A 26,061-nucleotide genomic window follows, 5' to 3' on the forward strand; every position below is an offset into this window, starting at 1 on the left:
GAACACACCCATTCGAGCTGAAGCCATGGAGGAATTGAATCCCATGTTGCTCCACTGTGGGAGGCAGGTAGTCCCTGCAGCCCGTATTTTAACTGTACAATAATACAAATTAACACACAGCACTTTGAGTTTATTTGCCATGAGATCAGGCTCACCGCTGATCGAAATATCAGTCATGATTCCACCAATCTCTGTACAGCTTTGATTTAGCAGCAGCATTGTAGGGGGCTAATTTTGACCATTGCTTCTTCATTCTAATATAATCAAATTCACCTGTGTGTAGATTAACACATATGCCGGATTGTTCCAAACAACAGAACAGACTGACAAACAAAAATACATGTTACTGTTCTCACTCAAGCTCTCTCAATATCACCTTGCCCCTCTCTCTCTCTCTCTCTCTCTCTCGCTCTCTCTCTCTCTCCCCAAAATAAATGTGTTTAATGCTGATATGAGATTCTCTCCCACCCGGGCCCAACAGGACACAGTGTCACCGCCGCGGCAGAACAACTCTTAAGCAGATTTATACGCATGCTTACTGGTGAGAAAAGGGGAGGGGGACAATGACATTTTTGCCCACACCACCACCGGCAAAGGACTTGAACATGAGATGTCTCTTTTTTGCCCTTGCTGAATAAACGGTTTATAATGTAAAATCAAATGTTTCCTCTCAGGCAGCAGCCCAAGGACCTATAAAGTCCTTACCAAGAGTGCAGCCTGAAGGGCAGTGCGGGAGATATAGCTTCTGACAGCATTAGGAACAGTGGGTTGATGTTGCAGGAGTTCAACTCTATCCCGTACTCAACATCTTGTAATGGAGCCTTCCCTCACTTAATTTACACAAACCTCACTCCACTTGACATAATTTATTCTGATTTGTACTGATGGCAATTTTTTTTTTTTTTTCATTTTTTTAATGATATAAAACGGGATCGCTGAATCAATCTTTTGACAGCGGCCGTTGCTAACTTACTAGGCAACACTGTGCTCAGAGCTCCTGGACATGTTTTGCAGATGAGTGCAGACATTCACTTCCTTGTTTACGGGCCGACAAAACTATTCTGTCCTAATTTCTGATTTAAGCAAGCATCTCGTTTGGAATATTAACACTTATAAAGAGAGATCAGACTTATTAGCTTGAGGTAGTAATGAACCCTCCCGGTTTTTGGAGGAAAAATGTATAGTTAGTTAACACTAGAGGATTATATACAGTGTCGAATAGATACTGTCCCAAGGATGCATTTGATAGGACAGACACTGCACTGCCAGATGTTGTATTCACACTCCCCTTGAATGCTGTCCTCTGTTGTGCCCTGCCATTGTTTTTTTCTTCTTTTATGAATTAATTTAGGATGAAATGATGATGATAGGACCAAAGCCAGGAGGGGATGGCGTGAAAGGGTCGGTTATAGGGGACAACTGGAGGGAGTTGATTGGGGGCACAGAATCCGTCACAAGAGCGCCGATACCAAATGTTCTGCCTCCATGCATTCCCCTTGTCAGAAGGTTCGAGAATGAACACGGTGACACTCAAGGACGATACGCTTGAATTCAATTACCCGTCCCGGGAAAGAGAGAGGGGTGGGAGGGGTGATGGCAGTGAGGTGAGGTGGTGGGCTGTCGGTTCCGCCCCAGACTGGTTCTCCAGTCTGGGACATCCCTGGTGTGCAGGAGCATGGAAAGGAGGTCCCGACCTCTGCGTCCCCCAATAGACGTCACACTCCCTCCTCTCTGAAGAAGAGTAAACTACAGCAACCCCAGCCCCAGGTCAACTGTTATCCAGAGAGAGAGAGAGAGAGAGAGAGACAGAGAGAGAGAGACAGAGACACAGAGAGAGAGAGAGAGAGAGAGAGAGAGAGAGAGAGAGAGAGAGAGAGAGAGAGAGAGAGAGAGGAGAGAGAGAGCGAGAGAGAGACAGAGAGAAAAAGAGAGAGAGAGAGAGAGAGAGAGAGAGAGAGAGAGAGAGAGAGAGAGAGAGAGATAGATAGAGAGACAGAGACAGAGACAGAGACAGAGACAGAGACAGAGACAGAGACAGAGACAGAGACAGAGACAGAGAGAAAAACAGAGAGAGAGAGAGAGACAGAGAGAGAGACAGAGAGAGAGAGAGAAGATGTTGACTATGTACAGACTCAGCGACCACCGCCTGGCAGTAGAAACAGGCAGACACAGACAGAACTGGCTGCCTAGAGAAGACAGACTGTGTTCACTCTGCTCTCAAGGGGAGGTGGAGACGGAACTACACTTTCTGTTACAATGCGACAAATATAAAGACATCAGAGAATCCTTCTTCCCTAAATTTAAAGAAACATATAAAGAATTTGAATCCACCATTAATAACTCATCACTCCAATATGTTCTGGGAGAACAGTCCAAATGCACAGTTTTGGCAGCAAAATATGTATGGAGTTATCATCAACTGAGGGACTTTTGTTTTGTTGTATGTACGCTTTGGCAATGTAAAACATATTTATCATGCCAATAAAGCCTTTTGAAATTGAAAATTTAAATTGAATTGAGAGAGAGAAGCTGGTAGACATGACAGACACAGGTCTCTCGGTCTTGGGGCGACGGGGGGGGGGAGAGAGAGAGAGAGAGAGAGGAGGGGCATGACCCGCTGCAAACAATGTTGATTTAGTGGAATGGAACAACCAGAGAGGGATGTTTACAGTTTACAGTGTGTGTGTGTGTGTGTGTGTTGGGGGGAGGGGACGTGGGGTCCAGAGAGACAGAGAGAGATGCAGAAAGCACACTGTCAGATGCTATCAGCCTCCTGGAAGGAAGGAAGCACATCAAGCTCTTCAGCACCTTGCAGAACGCTGCCTATGACATGCATCCATGGCCGTATGACTAACGCACGGCCTGAGAGGCCATCAAGTTATCCACCTCGCCAGCTCCGCTGAGATGAGGCTGTCACTTGGCATTGGGGCCTTTTCAGCGGCTTCTGTAGCACTTCTGTAAGGGGAGATTGATGCTCGTCCATTTTTCCTTTATTTATCCCCCCCTATCCCCCCCCCCCTCTCAACCGCGGCCACCACGGTCGGATTAGCTGATTTGAACATTGATGATGTTCCGACAGCTCTGACTAGGCAGAGAGATGTGTCTTCATTAACCGGCAGAGTGCTCTAAAAACATTATCATTAGTCTTCAGAACCACTGGATGGGCCCGCCACTGCCTCTCACAAGCTTGTCATCGTGGAGAAAAATAATAATAAAGCATCCTGGGCTGCCACGCCATGTGTCAGGTTCTTATCGCTTTGATTTAGCCATATGGCTGTGAGACGGCCAATGAAGTTTATCAGTCGTCAAAAGTTTCATCACCGGGATCCCGCAGAAAGCCGACTGGCAACTTCAATAAATCCGACATCAGGGGGTGTCGTTCAAGATGACAAACAGCCCAAGACAGGCACCCCTTTTTGTCGGCATTGTGTGGGCCTGGCCGTCAAAACATAATCTGACTCACATCAGAGCAGAGACGTGCGTGTGTGTGTGTGTGTGTGTGTGTGGGTGTGTGTGCGTGTGTGTGTGTGTGTGTGTGTTTTATATAGTAGTCGCACTCCCCCACACCTGAAAGTGAGCATGGAAAACATCATGATTCCATTACCCATTATGATTCCATACACATGTTTCCCAGGTAACACAACAAGTCCATAAAACCACCTTAGTAATTGGGTAGGATTCAATATCCTGCAGCAGCATGAAGGCACCGTGACAAAATACTAATAAGCTTTTGGAGGAGGGAGGAACCAGACAGGGACTGTCTGATTCCTTATTTACTGACGTGGTCTGCGCACGCCCGGCAGATGTCTGCCTATTTATTTGGGTATATTGTATATTAAACCGACGTCCTGCTGGTATCTCAGATGTCGGGCTGATTTAAAGGCAAGTTTATTATGACAACAACGCAGTTTCTACCCGTGCACTATATGAGAGGCTGTTTAGTGGCTTGTGCAAGAGAGCAAGACTATAAGGAAAGCCTCATACACAGAAAAGCCATTATGGAAAACTGCTGCGTTCTCTTTGATCTAGACTAGACTAGATGGAAGCTCGTAGGCTCTGTGCTCTGTACCGTACTGTATCTGTGTCCCAGTCTTCCAAAAGGTCTGTGCTCTGTACCGTACTGTATAGTGTCCCAGTCTTCCAAAAGGTGGCATATTCCCATTTTCTGTTCCAGTTTTGAACCGGAAACACATTCGATATCTTCATGTGTTTTCAGTTCCAGTGGTAGAAAGTAAATCATGCATTTAAGTTTCTGTACTTAAGTACAATTTTGAGGTACTTTTACTGTACGTGAGCATTTTTCAATACTTCATTAAAGTATGTACTATATATTGCTACATCTGAGAGACCAATATTGTATTTTTTTTACTCCACTATATTTGACAGCTTTAGTTACTACTTTGCAGGTTTTGATTATTAATACAAAACACTAATCGGAAATAAAGCTCATAATGCTCATCATGACATGTTTACTTGTAGATCTGCTATTTCCACTATATCCTGTATATACAGATTATATCTTAATAATTGTTCATTAATCGCAATCGCGGCTAAAGCATAATCGTGCTGCCAGTGCTGTTTCTATAACATGAAGTGTGTTTTTCTCACCTCGATGTGAAGCAGCGCCTCCTCTCTCTCTCGGAGCACCTCCACATCCTCCTCGCTGATCTCAGACAAGAAGGCCTGAGACTGAGAGTCTTCCGCCGGCTCCGCGGCTTCTGCTTCTCCAAAAAGAGGACCCTCCTCACACAGCTCCGTGAAGGGTGTCTGGGGACTCTGTGGTCACACACACCCACGCATGCACGCAGACACACAGGCGCACACATGCAAACACAGAAGCAGAGGAAAGAGAAGGAATTAAGAGTAATAAGCAAGATATATTTTTGTTGGTTTATTTTTGCGATCCTAATGTATCCCACATCTCCCTGGCTGACTGCACATACAGTGCAGTAGAAGGGCATGCTAGTGGGCCAGTGTATAGGTCCAAAGCACAACTAACTGAGTCACAGTTGGCTGTGTGTATACTATACTGGCCCTCAACTGACTCACCTTTACTGAGTCACAGCAGCCTATATGCTCCCTCTTCCACATGCACCTCCACAACAACACAAACAAGCAAACCTGACACCGTCAGGACACTGTTCACCAGTCAGATGGGGCAAAGCCACATTCAACCTTGCAGACCTGTTTTGGACATGTATTAGTGAAAAAATGTTTTATATAGGCCTATAATTCTAAAAGAACGGCGAACAAAGTACCCACATTTCCATTTCTTTATTGGCACACACCAAAAAGGAACGCTTACGCGTTTCCGCTATGCAGCCTTCATCAGAGCAAACTAAAACCTTCGCTGCATTTATACTGTGGCCTTCTGTTTCAGAGTGCACTGCAGACACAAAGGTAACGACGACAGGCTCCATTATGTTATGGGTTTCAGTACTTTTCCCTGAATCGCCCACACATATGACAAATTCTCATGAATGTGTTCTGTTTTCTCTCAATGAACTCACTGTTCACTGAACCCACCGTGCACCGCTGTGATAATCACGGTTGCATAATCTGTCCTCCCCTCTCCTCTAAAGCTTGGCAGCGTATAAGACTTTCAGCAGGTTGAAAGATCTTCACTATGCATAAGGCCCTTCACACTTTATTAAATAAAAAATAAAGAAGACGGCCTCGTTCAAGGTTCTTTGTGAGCGAAACCGCACTTAATATGAATCATTCATTAACCAAACTCTTTCAATGGCTGTCCACGGAGCGATAAGTGGCAGGCACCTTGAGGACTGATATGGTATCTATGGCTTCTATATAGAACAATATAACCTTTCATGAGTCTAAAATGAAAACGTTATGAGTTTTGTGTACTGTAGGGATTTCCATACCACTTTCAACCAGATCTGGAGGAAATGTGTCTCTAACACCAGTGGTGAAATGGTCCATGCATGGCCACTGATGACCCGCGTTTGAACCCAATTCTCTAAAATGAGCTGAATATTAGCAGCAAGCTTTTCAGGGAGGGTTAACGAACCGTGCAGTCCAGAGATGGTGATATAGAGCGTCGCAGTCCCGCCCCCTACCAGGGCCCAGGAAATGATTCCCCGTTAATTTTCCTCATAGATATTTCAAAAAGTATTTATTTAAAGACCTTGTACAAAGCCAACTCGAGTTGTGACAAATCATGACAACAAACACAACAGAACGGCAGGTTACAACACTTGTTTTGTTGTTTTTCTTCTTTGTAATTATTTGTTCAGCCGACAATGTTGTTGTGTGTTGTGTTTGTTGTCATGATTTGTCACAACTCCAGTTGGCTTTGTCCGCGGCATAAACGTCTTTAAATAAATACTTTTTGAAAAGCCTATGGAGAAAATGAACGGGGAATTCACTTCTGGGTCTCACGTGGTCATGAAAGGGGACGGGACTGCGACACTCTATACACAACACCACGGAATATATTGTACTATGACACACAGTAGTGGCATTCTAGCATCAAATGCAGTTAAGCTATGACTTCTCGTCTGTCTGTCCATTAATCTGGTGTTAGTGAGGTCAGATGTAGAGTTGCTGGCCGGCTCCATATATACAGATCTAGTATAATGTCAAACCATGTATGGCTATCCAGGGTTTAATTAGGTCAGTGTCGTGATCTTCATATATGTAGATCCAGGTGATGATAGTCAGCTCCACATATGGAGATCCATGTGTTGTACCAACTTGGTTCATTTGCAAGGCTGAGTCACGTCATGGCAACCAGTGGTTGGACTGACAACAATATATGGAGATCTAATGGTCTCCATGATGTCACATGATGCCACAAGGCGTGACCATATATGGGGGCGTGATGTCACGAGGCGTGACCATATATGGGGGCGTTATGTCACGAGGCGTGACCATAATATGGAAGAGTAATGTCATGAGGCGTGACCATACTGTATTATGGAGGTGTGATGTCACAAGGCGTCATGTCAAAAGGCGTGGCCAAACTGGCCATATATGGAGGCATGGTTGACGCAACAAACGAAAAATGGGAAATGCAGGTTTTCATAGTAAATGCGACATACAGTCGCAATGCTTGTGTAAAGGATTATTAATGCAACAGCACACCACTGCATCGCTTAATAGCCTACAATACAATGTAACAATAACAGCACACCAGGTCTGTCTGGATCAGCAGGAGATACATGTGCATTTTCATATCTTGCTTTATAGGTTCTTTGATTAAAGTGAATAAAAATAAATAAAATAAAAAGTTTTTACTAGCGTCAGAAGTATCAACCAACATCCTCTAAAGTTGTAGAAAATGTGAAACTATCTCCAAAGTGCAGTGACAGACTCACTTTTAAAATAAGTTTCTATTCATTCAGCTGTGGCTCGTGTGGCAAATGAGTTGAGAGTATATTGCAGTTTTCAGCGGACGTATTTAATTTGATCGTCACCCGAGGCCTTATCGGTGAGAGACAAACTCCTCCCCTTCTTGAGTGCAAAGAACACCATCACATTAAAATGACTCCCACAATATCTTATCCGTTGTGGTTCATTTACATATAATTTGCAGCACAGTCTCACCTTTAGGGCATTTTTCTAATCAGAAAATCAAGATTGTGATAAAAAATAATAATAATAATAACAACCAACAGAGTCCATTTGTGACAATCTTGATCATTTGTCTTCATTGATTGCTGATTTATTGCTTACCATATTATCCATTTGGCAATGTGTATTATACAGTAGCCTACATCATGCTACAAATGCACACATCTGACGCACTACATTTTTCTCACTGTAAACTGTAAACATCTGCTTAATTCCTATATTGTAAATTGTAAGACATTGACATCAACAAAAAACACAGAATAGTGACGAATGGCCAGGTGATCTATATAGCAGATCTATGGTACTGGATATTACAGTATAAGTATATAGAGGTTCATTTTGTTTGTTCTCATCTCTCGTCTATATACATGTGTGCTGTTTGGAGTGCTCTATGATGTGCATGAATATGAAATGTGGACGTTGAGTTTTCTGAAGAGTTTGCCCTTATTTGAAAAGTTGAGTGAGTGTCAAAGCAGGCTTGAAATCCAAAGGGACTGTCAATGAAAGTCTGATGAAACCCTTAAAATATGGTAATACTTGCAATCTATTTCAATCTTTTTTATAACTGATTTTTCCACCTAGATTATTTTCTTTTTTATCAGTATTAACCACACAGAGGGGGTGAAACTTAATTTAATTAACTTAGCTCTATCTCCCAGATCTGTGGCTCAAAGTGAACCTCAGCCTCTCTCGCCTCCTCGGCTCTAATATTTCCAGTACTGAAATAGAGAAGGACGATCACATTGTATAATGTTTCTATTCTCCTTCTCCTCGAGGGATGAGGGGAATGAGAATTGCCAGTGAATTAGGTGTATCTATCAATCCCTATAAGTACCATCGTCTCACTTTATGAAACATATGAAAGAGGACCTAGCTGCATCAAGGCGTATAATGAAAACTAACAAACAAATCATGTGTTTATGTGTGAAACTCCAGCCAGTACTGTCACTTAACGTGGACCTGCAAGGAAAACAGAAATGACGGTGCATGTTTTAGCTAGAGACTAAAGTCAAGCTGTGACTCAAGCGGGATAAGAAAGAGCAATTTCCTCTAAAATGAAGTGACACTGAAGCTTCCCAGTGAATAGATTTGCTTCGGCGCAGCAGAGTGGAAAACACTACACAGTTGGTCCTTGCAAGGATGCAATCTCACACGGAGAGACCTATCTTATCATGCTGCTCTTTTATGGCTAAAAGGCTGAACAAAGGACAGACTCTCACCTGTTTCTTGTCTTTCTGTGCTGCGGGTAGCAAGGCCCTCGAGCGGTCAGCAATTTTCTGAACAAGGAAGCAATGGAGAGGAGGGAGTGTCAAACTGTGTGGGCAACTGATCACAGAACAGAGAAAGACAAGTCAAATTCGGACCTCAATCCGTATTACACGCGCCCGAAATTGGGAAACTTCAACGCATCGTCTTTGGTCTGAACTATAGGTAATGCTACCATATATATATATATATATATATATATATATATCAGAGGGAATAAAGAATGAGTAATCCATATTTGTGAGCATATTAAATGCACAACATTTCAAAGGTTATTGTGAAATATCTGCCTTGAAGATCTTTCTGGAAATTTTAATTTAATTTGAACCAATCTGTATGGCAGCGTACTGTATGTAAATACACAAACTAACACGACTGCAGTTGTCAAGAAATGCCTACTCTGTAGACGAGTAGGACCACAACTGTTGACAAGTGGCATTGCATCAAATATCTCTTCTGCTCAAACAGGCTTTCCATTTTAGCTCAGCAGCAGACACGTTGCTCTGAGACCAGGTTTCAAACTACCGTAAGTATACTTTTGGAAAACTTGGGGGAATAAGGGTATGCATATATAAAGTGAGCGGCAAATCGAATGGCAAAGTGAGTTTAACGTAATTTGACGTTGTTTAATGTAAACAGATAGGACTTTTCTGTTTGGATGCATGGACTGTCAAAGCCAGAAAGTAGGTTTTTGGCCACTCAGTAGGCCTTCCCGCATACTTCTGGGTATGATGATGATGATGTCACATCCATACCCTCTATTTGTATTGTTTGTCTTGTTGAAGGACAATCTGGAGCAGTCAAACCAAATGAATCACAATAATATTTTCAAATGCACGTTTGAAACAATTTACACGGTCCATGGAAATTAGGATTACAAAAACTAAACTAATCTTATAATGATAGAGTTTCGGTTATGATTGGGAGTTATTCATGCTCAAAATATAAATTTGTCTTGTAATGAATTCTTCACTTATGCATTAATGCCATTATTGTCAGGGGAATGGCTAAACTGAGTGTGTATGTATAGGTATTACCTTTTGTAGATCCCCATAACGCTGGACAGACTCTGAGAGCTCAGTCTTTAGTCTCGTCAGGCGTAAACGGTCTTGCTGTGAGAATAACAAACACAAGATTGGGTTTAATCATGTGAAATTTTTTGCTTATTCCTCCATTTCTTCTTCGAAATGAGAGCGAATGATTGAGGCGGTGAAAAACAGAGTGTGAAATACCCGTGAAGAGCCGCTGATTATATCAGAGAGCTGTTTGACGAGTTGGCTTGTGGTAGTGATGACTTTGTTGGTTTGCTGCTGTATGGAGTGTCTGCAATGACAAAAAGTGTGAAATAGCACAAGTTAGAGATGTGCACAGGCATACATACCATTAAAAGACAGGTAGTTCCAAGGAAGTAATCTGATTGCTTCAAACAAGCATGATGGCACACCTAATCAAAACATAAAAATCAGCTGTGCTAGGCAGTCCCCGGTTGAGTGGCTACTACAGAACATTTTCAGTCATAGTGTGACTATACATCATTACGTCATTAAATTAAATTGAGTTGACTTCTGTGCTGCCTACGTAACTCGCCTATCGGCTTGTTCCTGCAGCAACGCAGGCGTGCCATTAATAACGGTAATGCACACCCTCGAGTGTAATATTGCTTAAATAAAAGACAGACAGACACAAAGGAACAGCACATCATCGTGCTTATGGTTATATAAGGCTTAAGCTATTCCCAACCTGTGGGTCTGGGACCACTGGTGGAGCATGAGATTATTGTAAGTGGGCCCCAAATAACTGGCAAAACATGACATTTTAATTAAATTTTAATTATAATATTGTAAAAAATATCAATGTAAAAAACATATATTTTTTTGTTTAACCTGAATAGCTTGTTTTCATTGTGATAAAGGATCATACTATACTAAGTTCCATTGGTCCAAGCTGAAAGCTTTTAGAATATTAGTTTCAGAAAAGGTTGGGAACCACTGGCTTATATCCTGTGTACTACCAGTTAGCTCAGTGGTTTTCAACTGATTTTGACCCAGGGACCACCATCCTGATTCCTGACTAAGAGCAACCAATTGTGTCGGGTGGGTCCGACTCCATCATAGACCCACAATAGTGGTGGGGGTTCATGCACCATTTCATGGGTTATTCATCCATCCATCCATTGACATTCATTCATTCTTCCTTGTTCCTCACTAATCACACTATCACAGGCTACATTCATGAGCTGGACAAAACAAATCTAGTTTTCAAAGCATTGTATTACCATTAAAGAGCAGGTATAGATATCATTTGGCTATAACATTTGAATGCATCAACTATTTGCAAACAGGACACCCCAAATGTTCTCTCAAAATATTATTATTCACATGCAAACAAGAAACAACAAACTTTTTTTAAAGTGTGCTCCAGAGACCAACCGACATGAGTGAATCAATATTAACGACTGTCAGACAAAGGCGTAGAGTGAGAGCTCTTCATGTTCTCTGGAACACTGCGTGGACAGGACACCGGGAGAGATCTCTGAGTAGGAGGTTGATAAAAGAAGTACTCCCATTGATTTTGTTAACTGAAGTAAAAGTAGCAATACATTTGACACTGGGTGAAAAAAATCGGTTATATATAGCCTACATCGTGGGATAAAACAAATACATATATGACATTTTAGAATTACAGCAGAGCAGATCACAATCTTACAACGTGGTCACATTGTGATATAGATGTGGGTATATCAGCTATTTTAGAAAGTATAACTGGCTCGTTGAATGTTTTTCTGCTAAGTAACTAGTAATTAAAGCTCAAAGTAAAAGCACCTCAAAATTGTACTACACATACTTAATGTACATATAGTGACTTTTCACCATTGATGTGGCGGAAGTTCCTTTTATGGAAACACTGTGTGGAAGATAGGAGGTAAAAGTACACGCCCGCCCAGTGACCCAGGCAAGCATCCAGATATTCCTACTATGTATTCACCAAATCCTTTAGATGCAGTTTAAGACACTGATTAAATATATAGTATATGCACTCTCCGGTCGTCTGGGGGTTTACTCCTCACATAGGCCCAGTCCACGCCGACCGCCCTGACAGAACCACGCGCGGGCTGCTCCGTAGAGATAGGCGAGAAACACAAACAGACTCTAGTCCCTCATACTCAAATATTGATCCGGAGCTGTTGGGAGGGACGGGGGCAGAGGAGCAGACGTCCGACGGTGCACTGGGGACGGTGGGGGCATGTCACTGTAATTCTCTGTGCGCTGCGAGAGGAACCAAAGCAATGCGGTGGAAAAATTGTTGATGGAAACTGCATCTATTCAGGCGGAGAGTGTGCGGTGGGGAGGTCAAGGGGCTGCAGGCAACACTGTAACTTGATGCAATGGCTAGAAGGTACGGAAGATGAAGGAGAAAGTAGAGCTGGCACAGAGGTATAATGGAATTATTAGTAATAGTCAGCCAGTACTTTATGCCCCTGCCTCTTTCTTTACTACGTCCATGTACAGTAGGTAGATGTGGGTTCATGATCGATGCCCTTGTGTTATTTCCCACAGCACCACTTTGCTGGATGGGAGCTCCTGGTGTCTACAGGCAGCCTCACTACAGCTGCTATCTTCTCACTAGGGATGCACCGAAAGGGAAATTCTTGGCCGAAACCGAATACCGAATATAGGAAACAGTTGGCCGAAAACCGAATACCGAATAGCCGAATACAGCTTTGTTGTAAAGCTACCTGATTATGGCAAAAGACATGATTATGGATTTTCATAATCGATTCATCGGGCGATTATTTAAACGATTAATCGGATTATGGCACCTTTTTTGCAATTACCTTTAAAAAAAATGCTTCAAGTTATTGTAGGCATGTTGTAACTAACAATAAAGACAAAAAAAATGAATACTCCTTCAAAATTAATATTTTACCCCCTTTTTAATACAATTTGATTTCATTGCCATTCCTTGTACTTGTAATGATACTGTAATCTGTAATGTTGACTGTGTATAGCTGACTGTCTTTCTTCCCATTTCTATCTCTGGGACCCCAATTTATTTTTATTTCTATTGTAAAAATCAATGTAAATTTTGAGAGTGTATTTGGTTCCATTTTTGCACTCTGTTACAGACCGGCCCCACTTGGTTTACTTCCTAACTATCTATAATTTAGCTGGAACTCCCACTATGAGAACCACTGTCCTACACAGTGTGTGGGCACGCACACGCACGCACGCACAAACACACACACACACACACACACACACACACACACACACACACACACACACACACACACACACACACACACACACACACACACACACACACACACACACACACACACACACACACACACACACAATAGCATGCTAGCTGATAGGGGAAAACGTTCTTATTTAGCAGCCATATTAGCATGTTCTCTAGGCTCTAGTATCACATATTGCCAAAGTTAAACAGCACTGAACAACTGATCATTGTTAAGCAAAACGTTCACGGACGTTCTGCTTCTGCTTTTGCCCTGCCTGTGCCCACTTCAATGCGCTGCTGAGATTACACAGGTGGAACAACTTTGAGGAGCTAACGAGCAAGCTACTGCTAGTGTTCGTCATAGCCTGCCTGCAAGCTCACAGATTCAGACATTGGGGAGCATTTTTTGTCATACGACAAAAGAATAGACAGTGGCGGTGCTCACAAATACCATGTTTTTGGACCTGTTGATGAGCTCGCAGATTTCGCGGAGCGCCTCGCAGCCACAGCACAGAGCAACTTGACGCTGTGTGTGTGTGTGTGTGTGGGGGGGGGGAGACTGAAGTTGGGAGAGAGAGAGAGGGGCAGATGCGGAGCGCTCTGGTTACGTTCAAGACAATCGCGTGTTGTGTTTATACCGACCCGGTGTTTTGACTATTCGGTGATATATTTTCGGCCTATTTGAGCCGAAACCGAATAGGCCGAAAATACATTTTTAGCCATTTTCGGCCGAATATTTTCGGTGGCCGAATTTTCGGTGCATCCCTACTTCTCACTCACTCTAGTTCTCTCACCTCTCCCATCAAAGGAACCAGAGAGGCATCAGCCCCTACATAGCCTCGGAAACCGCAGGCGCTTTGTTAAAAAGAAAGAAAGAAAAGGTTGCTTTAGTGGTATCTTTCCTACTGATCATTACCACCAAGTTAATGAAAATCTGCCCATCCATTCTCTAACAATCATATCCAGACACATGTGCATGTGTGAGCGAGCACACACACACACACACACACACACACACACACACACACACACACACACACACACACACACACACACACACACACACACAACACACACACACACACACACACACACACACACACACACACACACACACACACACACACACACACACACGAGTGATTACAATAACCCACCCACAGCGATCCATGGCAGGGTAATTAAAGACTAATATTCCGCCAGAACATCCAATTCATCACAACCACATACACTCCAAATGCAATCACTTATTTCATTCAACTCAAAATGAATCACATAACGAACTGACTTAAACAAAATAAAGAATGCAAATGATGCAAATTCACAGTGGGCACATGCTGCTTAGGCATGTACTCTCACACGATACCACGCTGCTAGAATTTATAATGTTATTGAAGAGAAAAATCACCCGCTATAGTTAATGTATTTATTATAAGTTATATAGTACCCTTGACTTGTCATGTAAAGTAGATGTTCAACTATAGCTACTAGGCTAGGTATTTATGTAGGACTATGCATTATTAAGAAGTTATATAGGAACCTTGAATATACAGTAGCTAATTAGGCTATTCATGTATTTATTATTTTACAGTAAGTTGTATGGTAACCTTCACTTGGCAAGTGTCAAGTTGTCAAGTGTCAAGTTGTATGGTAAGTTGGTAACCTTCACTTGTCAAGATAATTATTAGGCTATTGGTGATTTGTGATTACTTGCAGACTGTGTAGCTAGCTAAGGTGGCATATTCAGAGATACACTGTATAACTCACTCACTCACGCACACACACACACACACACACACACACACACACACACACACACACACACACACACACACACACACACACACACACACACACACACACACACACACACACACACACACACACACACACACACACACACAGATTAAAAAGTGGTAAATCCTATACGTGATGTGTCATCATTTAGCTCTGCCATAGTAGCAGATTTTTCACACATCTAAAGGATAAATTTTCATCATGACTAGCTCCAGCATGTACATGTACAGTATGTCTGGCAGTCTGCATTGCGCATCAGAAGGCTTGTATAACCCGCTATCAAGCTAGGGATGTCAAGTTCCGGATTTGTCATCACTGTACAAATGAATCTTGGAAACACTCCGAATGCATGATGATGCATTGCGAGAAAAAATAAAGTGTCCATGCAATAAGCAAAGGAAGGTCAATGAAACTGTGAAAGTGAAGGAGCTATTCTACTTTGTCTGGGTATCACAGCAGTCAGATTTGCAAACACCAAGACGATAAAACGTTGCACAAATAACCCATCATCACTGCAGCCATCTGGTAAGAAACAAAACCAACAACAACCACGACAGCTCCGGCAGCAGCAGCACCTGTTCTGGTGCTGCTGCGACGGATCATCCTTCACTCAGCGCAGCCACGCCCACTAATAATATAATGGTGCCAAACTCTGTCCGCTCACCCACCTTGCCGGGCCCCCTCACAGACCTCTGCTGCATGCAGCGCAGCGATACATCTGTTAGTCACTCTCATCCCCCGCACACACACACATGCAGTCTGAAGAGCCGGGGCGGACGGAACAGCATGTGAAAGATTGGAATTGCTCACACTGTGAATTTCAATCAGTTACCTCCGTTGTCTGTTTCTCCCGAGTGTTTTGGTATTCGTCAGAGATGGGCTGATTGGGGCCCGGGCGCGGGGGAGAGGAGGCAGATGAGGTGCCGGAGCGGCACGCGGGGAGACCTGGGATACGTGTGGGAGCAGCTGTGGCTGCCGGGCGACAGGGTGTGTGTGTGTGTGTGTGTGTGTGTGTGTGTGTGTGTGTGCGTGCGAGCGCGTGCATGCGTATGTGTGTGTGTGTGTGTGTGCGTGCGTGTGCGTGTGCGTGCGTGTGTGTGTGCGTGCGTGGGGGAAGGGGCTGTTGTGTCGTCCCCCGTGGGCTGCATGGAGGGGCTGGCAGGATGCGGCCTGCAGGACGACGGGTGCTTACTTGGCGGCGATAAGGATTATCTCCCGCTCAGCTGAGTCGCCTCATTCACACTCGTTGACAACGACTCGCCGGGGCTGAGCAGCTGACAGTGTGGAACCTTTGCGAAACTCAGCAACGGCCTAAAAATGTCAAAGCCGGCACCTGCGCTCGCACACATGGGTGGGAGGGGTGCGCGCCGGCAGCACCTGTTCGTTAAAACTGGCACATGTGCACGCCCACGCACTCGCCTCCTCGTTCAAAAACAATGCCCGGAAGTCCATGTGACATCTAAGCTAAGGTTGTGCTACGTAAGTTATGCTGTACACTGTATGCACAGAACAATGTGTGGCAGCAATACTTATTCATTACCGTACTGCAGATGTCTTTGAGAGTGTGTGGGTGGAATAGCTGAATAATTGCTGCCAGACAGTCATGCTTATCAGTATGAAACACAGTCTCAGTTACACGGTCTCAATTACATTATTGTACTTTCCAGTACATAGGTCTACACAGTAAAATCCTCCATGCTCATGTATTAATTTGAAACTCTGTGAGTGTTACGTTATCTACTCAGGATTTTAGTGTGTATTCTTTACAACAAGCCAAGACAAGGTTTCATGTGGTTTTACCATTTGTTTTGTAGGTGGGTTTTTCAAAGGTGTTTTCTTTGTGCTTCTTGTGCAGGAAAGAATACTGTATATCGCAAAAGAATAAATAAACAGGTATAAAAACGTGTGATATAAGAGCACCAGGCATATAACGTCCCTTAACAATCACCAGTGTCACAAATAAGATCAGGGTGGCAGATTAGAGGAGCCTGCCCTTGACCACAAGGTTGCCAGATTGAATCAAGAAAAGCGCAGAAATGTGGAGGCACTCTGACATGCCCTTGAAGTGCCCTCTTCTGGACAGATGACCGCATAAATGTGCTAATAATATAAGCAAACACGGATAAATGAAGTGGTGCCAGGCACCACACAGCCTAGCCCACTATAACAGAATAAATACCAGGTGGGCTCCAGCTTTGTGCGCAGGTGGTGAGGTGGGTCAGGCCAGTTATGTTCTGAGTTTGAAGAAAATTGGACTCTTCTTTGTTTTAGCTTTTTGTTTTTTTGACAAAGTTATAGTTGGAAAATGACTTTGATCTTTCTTGTAACCTTTTAGCTTGACCCAAATTCCCAATAGAGTTTTACAGTGAGTTTCTTTTAATGAGTTCACTACCCCTTGCGATGCTTTTTATCCTGCACTACGCAGTGTGCAGAAAATAATGGTTGGTGGTTACTATGAGCTCAAAGGAGTTCCATGTTTTGTTGTACAACAAAAAATATACTTAATATCTCAAGTTCTCAACTAATCCATTTTAAAGCTAATGTGTTATTGGATTTCTACCTAATTGCAAAATATTGAAAATCTACAAAAAGACATCATAGCATGGTGGAGTCTAGGGGTTTGAATCCTCTGTGGGTTATCTGGCCTGGCCGGGTGTTCCAACAAACACAATTGGCTGTGTCTTCCCTGTAAAACTCTTCACCGTCAAGTAATTTCACACTTCATATCATTGTGTAAACTTGTGATGTGACAATACAGTTATTCTTGAGTCAATAGCAAATTACACCCACTTAATCAACACTTCACAATAATACCGTCTGGATCGAGATATAGAACGTTGAGCTGGGGACAGGTTTTCTTTGGTAGGAGTTTAGTCCACTCAGCCATTGCAGCATTAAACAAACTGCCTCGTTGATATGTTTGTGTTAGGAACGTATGGATTTATTTACAGATTACAGATTCTATGTACTGCCTTTACTGTATGTTGTTCTTATTACACTGTATGTGTGACACAACTGGCTGTGAAACCAAATATCCCTCTTGGACAATATAATCTAATATAATCTAATAGGGAACTGACGTACGTTAACTAAATTGGAATACATTGTCAGGTTTCACATCTTTCTGTTCAAGATGTTTTCCCATAAAGACAGACAATCGATTATGGGTGGGGGACAAAAAGCACACATGCTCTGACAAATGAAGTTTATCAAAGTATTTTATGGATATGAGTATGTCTCTCACTTTCTAACAAGTCTACCACAGTGTGACTCTGAGGCTGCAAGAATCACCAGACTGTATGATCACACACCACCATCAAATCTCATTATGAAAATATCATCTACGTCTAATTAGGCAGGAAGAAATCCCAAGCCTTTAATTCATTATCTCAGTCTTACTCTTAGTTAATGGATGTCTCGCCATGGTACATTTTTCAGCAACAAATGTTGGCATATTTGGCATGTTGGCTTTATGAATAATATATTTCATAGCCCATTAGCTTTGTGATAAAAAAAAAACGGCATGTGAAATTAACTGAGTTTTCTGGCAGTCCATGTCACAGTGCATCTGTATGTTAGGGTTATTGAACCACTGCTAATCTGACTAGATGGCTCACAATTTTGCTCCTCATCAAAACAGTGTATTTAATTATTTCAAACCCATGGGCAAAACAAATGAGACTAATAGAGTGCGAATGGTTATAGAATAGAATCTATCGAAATTGTTATGGAAGTCACCAGATGGAGATAATGGTCATTCGGACGCGGAGAAAGAAAGAAAACGATAAACGGAGGTTTTTAACCAGTTCACAGTCAAATTCTCAGTGTTAATTCATCCATTTGTAACCCTGAGAATGCACAAAAGTAACAAAATGGACACATTAACATTCGTACAATCTTGGAGTTAGACTAACTGAGCATATTCCTCGAGTTTGGCAGATTGTTCCCGTGGATGTTCACTTCCTGCCGCAGCTTCCCTCCTGCTCGCCAGCGCCATGCCGTTTGGGGGGAGGGGGGGGCCTGCCAGCAGAAGGCGCGCCGTATGGCATGGGGAGCCCTCTTGAGGTGACACGCAGGCGTCTCAGTCTGCTATAGGGGTGCTCTTCTCTCCAAACATGGCCACGTTGTGTCCTCTGGTGGGTTACGGACGCGAGCTTCACAGAATGCCTAATGCGCTAACAAAGACAATGACACTCAGAGGGTGCCCGGCGAACTAATCCACTTTAGACTTTTGCCGCGTGCATTTCCACGATTACTGTGGGGGAGGACGAGGGGGTGCGTAAGGGGTGGGTCAAATTCTATTAACCGTGAGATTTGAAGTTTTTCAGAAAAATAGGACGGCATGCATATGGCGGGTTAACTTCACAGACGGTATTTACTTTCATTTTAGAAAGTGCATCTTGCCTTTCTTTGCCACAGAGTGCTCTCCATGGATGCTTTTATTTTCATTTATTTTTACCTGTGTGTTTTACCTGAGATAAACACATGTTAGTTTCGGTTGTTTTGGGTGTATACTGCAATAATTAGATAAAGTAGCATTCCTCCACCCCTGGATATGCCTCTGCAATCTATAAGATTAATGGGATGTGGAGGCTAGGGTAAAGGGAGCATAAGTTAAGACTCCGGTGTTTGCTGTGCCGAACAAGGTGCCTGCTGGGAGGTTTGACCTCCATGAGTTTGGAGGCTACTGAGAAAACACAGAGTAATAGAATCACAGCTGGAGGCCCGTAGAAGGGCAGGAAGGTGAGGAACAGAGAGGATGAGCGACAGACACACAGATGAAGAGAGAGATGGAGGAGCGGGGGGGGGGGGGGCAGAGGGTAAGAGAAAGACAGTGAAGAGTGACTTTAAGACAATGACGTGAAGAGCAGGGGTGGACAAAGTACTCAACCCAAAGTATGCATCCAGTGCTCGATGTGTACAACGTGAGCTTGTAGATCTATACTATTTTCACCATCACATTGTAATTAGGGCTTAGGTGATTAATGCATATACCATACTGTACTTTATCCAAATAAGTATCCAAATAAGACTTAAAGGACTTAAAGACTTAACCTGGCATCTAAAAAATACGTTCTCAAATGTTTTCATGTCAAGGACCTGATAATTAATATGTATTTGGCCACGGACCCCATCTGACATTTGTTGTGCGGCAGGGACCCCCATACTATGCAAACGTGCAGTAATGCTGTAACGCCAACGCTCAAGCCGGTCACATCACGCTCTTCATCTAATTCTGCACACACACAACACATGTGTTTCCCCCCCCCCCCCTTCACACACACACACACACACACACACACCCACACACACCACATGCTGGGGGGCATACCTCTGAACAACCCCTGAGGTTTTCATTCTGTGTTCCCGGTTCGTCCAACTTGCCGTTATTCGGGGGAGGTCATGAAGGATTTATCTCCGCGTCTCTGAAAAGTGCTTATTTCCCCTTTGTTTCATCGCCTTCTTTTCATATCGATTATTCTTTTTTAGTTGAGCTAGCCAGCAATTACCAAATTCCGCACAGATGACAAAGCGGCCAATCTGCGATGATTGCATTTGTTTAAAATGCATTACACCCCACTGTGTGAGGCTGGCATGTCATCAATTCTATCGAACCGCTCTTTATGATCGCCTTGGAAACTTACTGTTTTATTTTTCAACTTTCTGTTCATCAATATTGATGCTGGACGGCGGCCTGTAATATATGGCGCATCTGGCCCGCTCAGGCCGAAAGCAAATGAGTTCCCACGTGATGCTTTTGTGTTATTTAATGGCTGCTAGTGTCTTGACAGATTGCTCCCTTCAAGGCAGTGACTAGAGCCTGTGTGTGTGTGTGTGTGTGTGTGTGTGTGTGTGTGTGTGTGTGTGTGTGTGTGTGTGTGTGTGTGTGTGTGTGTGTGTGTGTGTGTGTGTGTGTGTGTGTGTGTGTGTGTGTTACTTACAGACTCTCTCGTAGCTCTGCAGTATCTCTGGATGTTCCCAGTGATTGTAAATTCTTCTCCAACGTGACAACTAGAGAACCACATGACATATAATGAGCGCTACTAAAGTAACACATGCATGAAACATAAAACACGTACGTACGTACGTGTACATGACACACACACACACACACACGGCTCAGAGCCTCTTCCTGAAGACCAATAGCCTAATACTGTATCTGCCCCAACGAAGCGGGACCTGCCTTTAGGCTAGTAGTTAAGATGGTTTTAGTGTCCCTTTCCGTGCGAGAAGCCAGGTTCAAATCCAGGGCATTACAAATGCATACATGCAATGCACATACAGAGACAAAATGTCTCTCTCTCTCTCTCTCTCTCTCTCTCTCTCTCATATCTTACCATTGGCATTGATCTGGAAGATATTGGAGGAGGTTTCCTGAAACACATCTTGCAGTTCTGAGGGGCTCACCTGGGTGGCTGGGAGACAAACGACATGGACAGCACAACATTACCTGCCGTGTCACCTCCCAGTGGAACATGATGGAACAGTATTACTATTCACACAACTGTATCCACACAGCTGTTAACATGATAGAAGAGTATTATCACAGCTGTTAACATGATAGAACAGTATCCTCACAGCTGTTAACATGATAGAAGAGTATTCACACAGCTGTTAAAATGATAGAACAGTATTCACACAGCAGTTAACCACTTGCAACACTAGCATTCCAATTCTGGTGGAAATATTGGGTGAAAAGAACCGATCTACAAGCAAGTTTTGTGTAGGGAGGGGGAAAGAGCAGAAAGTATTGAGGGTTTATTAGCATGATGGAACAGTACAGAACAAAGCTGTTAACCTAACCATAATTAGTAGCAGAACTGTAAGCTACTACTACTACTACTCTACTCATCATCATCATCATAACAACCATCTTATTATAATCTTTCATTACATTGTCATTATAAAATAATACTTGTCATTGTCAACAATAATCCCAAACTTTATTGGCATGCAGTAGCACTGTTCATATGAATTTGCTTCACCGTATAAAGCAGCACAGAGACATAATCGTAACAATAAAAGAAAACCTGCATACATAACATAAAATCACAATGATCAATTGCCGGGAAATTACAGCCTCTGTCACAACCTGTGAGAGTGCCGGGCGTAAGCTGGCGTCTAACTGCCAGCGGTCACGGTACAGCGAACAAGGGAAATAGAATGGCGCCAAGCCATGGTGCTGGGAGCGAACAGCGGTAAGTCGTAAGTCCCTCTGTCTGATGAGTTATGTGGGCTGGGCCATTTTCCCCCATCAAAAGAAAAAAAAACATGTCACCACCATTGACAAGAACAAGGAGGGGGGTTAATGGCACAGAGCCATTAGAGCAGGATGAGATCAACGCCATGCATTGCATGAGCCCTGACACACCAGGACCCACTTTACTCTCCTGACTCACCAGGACCCACTTTACTCTCCTTACTCACCAGGACCCACTTTACTCTCCTGATTCACCAGGACCCACTTTACTCTCCTGACTCACCAGGACCCACTTTACTCTCCTGACTCACCAGGACCCACTTTACTCTCCTGACTCACCAGGACCCACTTTACTCTCCTGACTCACCAGGACCCACTTTACTCTCCTGACTCACCAGGACCCACTTTACTCTCCTGACTCACCAGGACCCACTTTACTCTCCTGACTCACCAGGACCCACTTTACTCTCCTGACTCACCAGGACCCACTTTACTCTCCTGATTCACCAGGACCCACTTTACTCTCCTGACTCACCAGGACCCACTTTACTCTCCTGATTCACCAGGACCCACTTTACTCTCCTGACTCACCAGGACCCACTTTACTCTCCTGACTCACCAGGACCCACTTTACTCTCCTTACTCACCAGGACCCACTTTACTCTCCTGATTCACCAGGACCCACTTTACTCTCCTGACTCACCAGGACCCACTTTACTCTCCTGACACACCAGGACCCACTTTACTCTCCTGACTCACCAGGACCCACTTTACTCTCCTGACTCACCAGGACCCACTTTACTCTCCTGACTCACCAGGACCCACTTTACTCTCCTGACACACCAGGACCCACTTTACTCTCCTGACTCACCAGGACCCACTTTACTCTCCTGACTCACCAGGACCCACTTTACTCTCCTGACTCACCAGGACCCACTTTACTCTCCTGACTCACCAGGACCCACTTTACTCTCCTGACTCACCAGGACCCACTTTACTCTCCTGATTCACCAGGACCCACTTTACTCTCCTGACTCACCAGGACCCACTTTACTCTCCTGACACACCAGGACCCACTTTACTCTCCTTACTCACCAGGACCCACTTTACTCTCCTGACTCACCAGGACCCACTTTACTCTCCTGACTCACCAGGACCCACTTTACTCTCCTGACACACCAGGACCCACTTTACTCTCCTGACTCACCAGGACCCACTTTACTCTCCTGACTCACCAGGACCCACTTTACTCTCCTGACACACCAGGACCCACTTTACTCTCCTGACTCACCAGGACCCACTTTACCATCAGTGGTGGGGGAAAGTATATTTTCAATAGCTGAAATGTACTGTATATAGGTTTGAAGTGGTTAATGTATGGCAGGCAGGGCAGTTGGTAGTGCTGTCGCCTCACAGCTAGAAGTTCCTGGGTTCGATTCCCGCTCGGGACGCTGTGGGTGCTGGCGGCGTGTTTCCTCCTCCGCGTCATCAGTGCTTATGCCCGAAGGCGGGGTTGGCGAAAGGGCCTTTCTGTGTGGAGTTTGCATGTTCTCCCCGTGTCCCCTAGGGTAGGTACCCTCACAAAAAACGTAATCCGGAAACTCCCCCCTGTCAGGTGTAAAGGAGCAACTTGGACACTCAGGCATGAAGGAAGCATGAGTTCAAGTCCGTTGCTCTCCCCTTGTCCCCCATATATGGGGACTAGGTTGGTGGAGGGTGTGTAGAGCCCAGGATCACATTAGATGATTGACACAGGGGTGAAAAATGGGTTACAAAATCGTGGGATAAAATAATATATAAAAAAGAAAAAAAGTATGGCAGGCAGCCAGGCAATATCTGTGAATTTGCGCCAACTACTTCCGGCCCATACAGCCCAATTAGAAATAGACACTCATGCTTTGGGGTTGGGGTCCTAAGGATGAATACAAATAGATTATCAACATCTTAAAACCAAAATGTTGAATTCTGGGTTTGAGTTCACATGGGGGGGGTAACTACCTGTCAGTGGGGAGTGTTGGCTGGGGAGTGTTGGCTGGGAGGAGGAGTAGGACTAAGGCCCTATACGTCCTCTCTGGGGGGGGGGGGCTCGCCTCCTACAGATCATGTCGTAAAAAAAGGAATGGCGATTATGTTGCATTGCGCCACGTCTTTGTTATTTGACGTACAACCAATTACATGCAGTAATTGATGTCTCATTTTGCCGTATGGACATAGATCCAGACGGACATAAAGGCCGAACAAGCGTGACGCCAACCGCCTGAGGGAGCCATATGACGAGCTGAAATGGATATTCATGATGTGGGTAGAGTGCCTTGTGACAAATCTCCCCCGTAATAATGTGATTGCAAGCAGTCAAAGGTGTGCTGTAACAGCTATAGTGGTACATTCAGAGATGGGTCATTTTTCAACTGAACAACCTTTAGTGCCTTGTTTTGATATCCCCATTCTCTCACCTTTTTACACATGCTCTGCTCACCTCGTTCTTTCACTGTGATTGATGAATCGTCGGAATTCACACAAGTCTAAAATGACTTGGCGTAATGACAAGTCTAAAATGACTTGCGTAAATGTGGGACTGGTTGGTGTGTGTGTGTGTGTGTGTGTGTGTGTGTGTGTGTGTGTGTGTGTGTGTGTGTGTGTGTGTGTGTGTGTGTGTGTGTGTGTGTGTGTGTGTGTGTGTGTGTGCGTGCGTGCGTGCGTGCATGCGGTGCATGCGGTGGACGACCAGTGCATAAATAGTGGCCTGTTCATGTGATCCTCCAGATCAGGACCCGCAAGGTGAGCAAGCTTTCCAATACGACAGCTATCACATGTGGGCTTTACACCATTATTTTCATAAATGTTGGCTGTGTAAGATAATCAATCTTGGGAAATTGTGCACATAAAACAAGACAAGCATATTTTATTAAGTGAGTTGTCAACACTGCACTGCGTGTGGAGTGCTGTTGAAACAGAGACGAATCCCATCACTCTCTCTCTGTATGACACAACACTGTCCTAATGTGCAGCACACATGAATATCCAAACAATTAAAGTACATCAATGTAATGAGTAAAGGGACATTAGTCCATGTGAAATTGAGCTGTATGAATTCAACGCCATGCATCACTGGAAAATTATAATGTTTCAAGCTGTTATGCCACTTAAAGGTTTTATGACATTCATTTTCATTTATTTTTCTTTTTTCTTTTAGGTTTTATGACCTCAATTACACCCAAAAAACCTGAACTTTGAACATTCAGTGGATTTTCTGTGGTCTGAAGTTTTCTTTGGGGTTTGGAAGCCTTTTGAGCTACAATGAAAACAGGCAAAACAGTGAAAACAGTAACATCTGCTGGCAAATCCCATTGACATATATGGGATTTGCAGGCTCTTACATCACAAACTGCCGGCAAATCAGAGCACCTGTTTGAGCCAGAAAACCCCAGATCACAGAAAATCTACTGAATGTTAAAAGTTCATGTTTTTTGGGTGCAATTGAGATTAGAAAACCTAAAAAAAATAAGAACAATTCCAAAACCTTTTTTTTAATGTCAAAATCCCTTTAATAATAATAATTTAGTTGAGTTGCAGCTGATGATGCTTAGCAAGTAACGAAGGTACTAAATATGATATAAAATATAAAAGTCCTCTCCCGCCTGCAAATAATATTCAGTTTTATAGGATATGTGTTTTCATTTTTCTCCCAACGTAGGTGTTACAGTAGGTGCAAATTAACAATTCTTCCCGGTACTGTAGTCCCTGTCACTGCTGACCCTTAATTACTGCCAATGCTTGGTCTTGACTTTGGGAGGATGTAGACAACCACGCATGTCCTCCGATACACATGGAGTCGCCAGCCGCTTCCTTTCACCCGACAGTAAACAGTCAGTGTCACTGGGAGGGCGTAATGCATGCGGAGGAACACACTAAACCTCCCAGTTCAGCTCCCTGCTAAGCTGAATAGACCAACCTGCAGA

At 43.7% G+C, this 26,061-nt stretch overlaps 1 protein-coding gene across 1 annotated transcript in view; it reads right to left on the reverse strand.

Annotated features, from left to right (window-relative positions):
• Positions 1-26,061, reverse strand: part of tsnare1 (T-SNARE Domain Containing 1) — a 129,652-nt gene that overhangs the window by 60,609 nt on the left and 42,982 nt on the right. The window contains exons 3-8 of the mRNA XM_083761968.1: positions 21,240-21,317; positions 20,844-20,913; positions 10,092-10,182; positions 9,897-9,971; positions 8,814-8,870; positions 4,609-4,776 (exon numbers count right to left, since the gene is read on the reverse strand). Of these exons, the coding sequence (XP_083618094.1) occupies positions 4,609-4,776; positions 8,814-8,870; positions 9,897-9,971; positions 10,092-10,182; positions 20,844-20,913; positions 21,240-21,317 (539 nt within the window). The remainder of the gene's footprint in view (positions 1-4,608; positions 4,777-8,813; positions 8,871-9,896; positions 9,972-10,091; positions 10,183-20,843; positions 20,914-21,239; positions 21,318-26,061) is intronic.

Source organism: Protomyctophum parallelum (assembly GCF_964188405.1).
Source record: "Protomyctophum parallelum genome assembly, chromosome: 3".
NCBI lineage: Eukaryota > Metazoa > Chordata > Actinopteri > Myctophiformes > Myctophidae > Protomyctophum > Protomyctophum parallelum.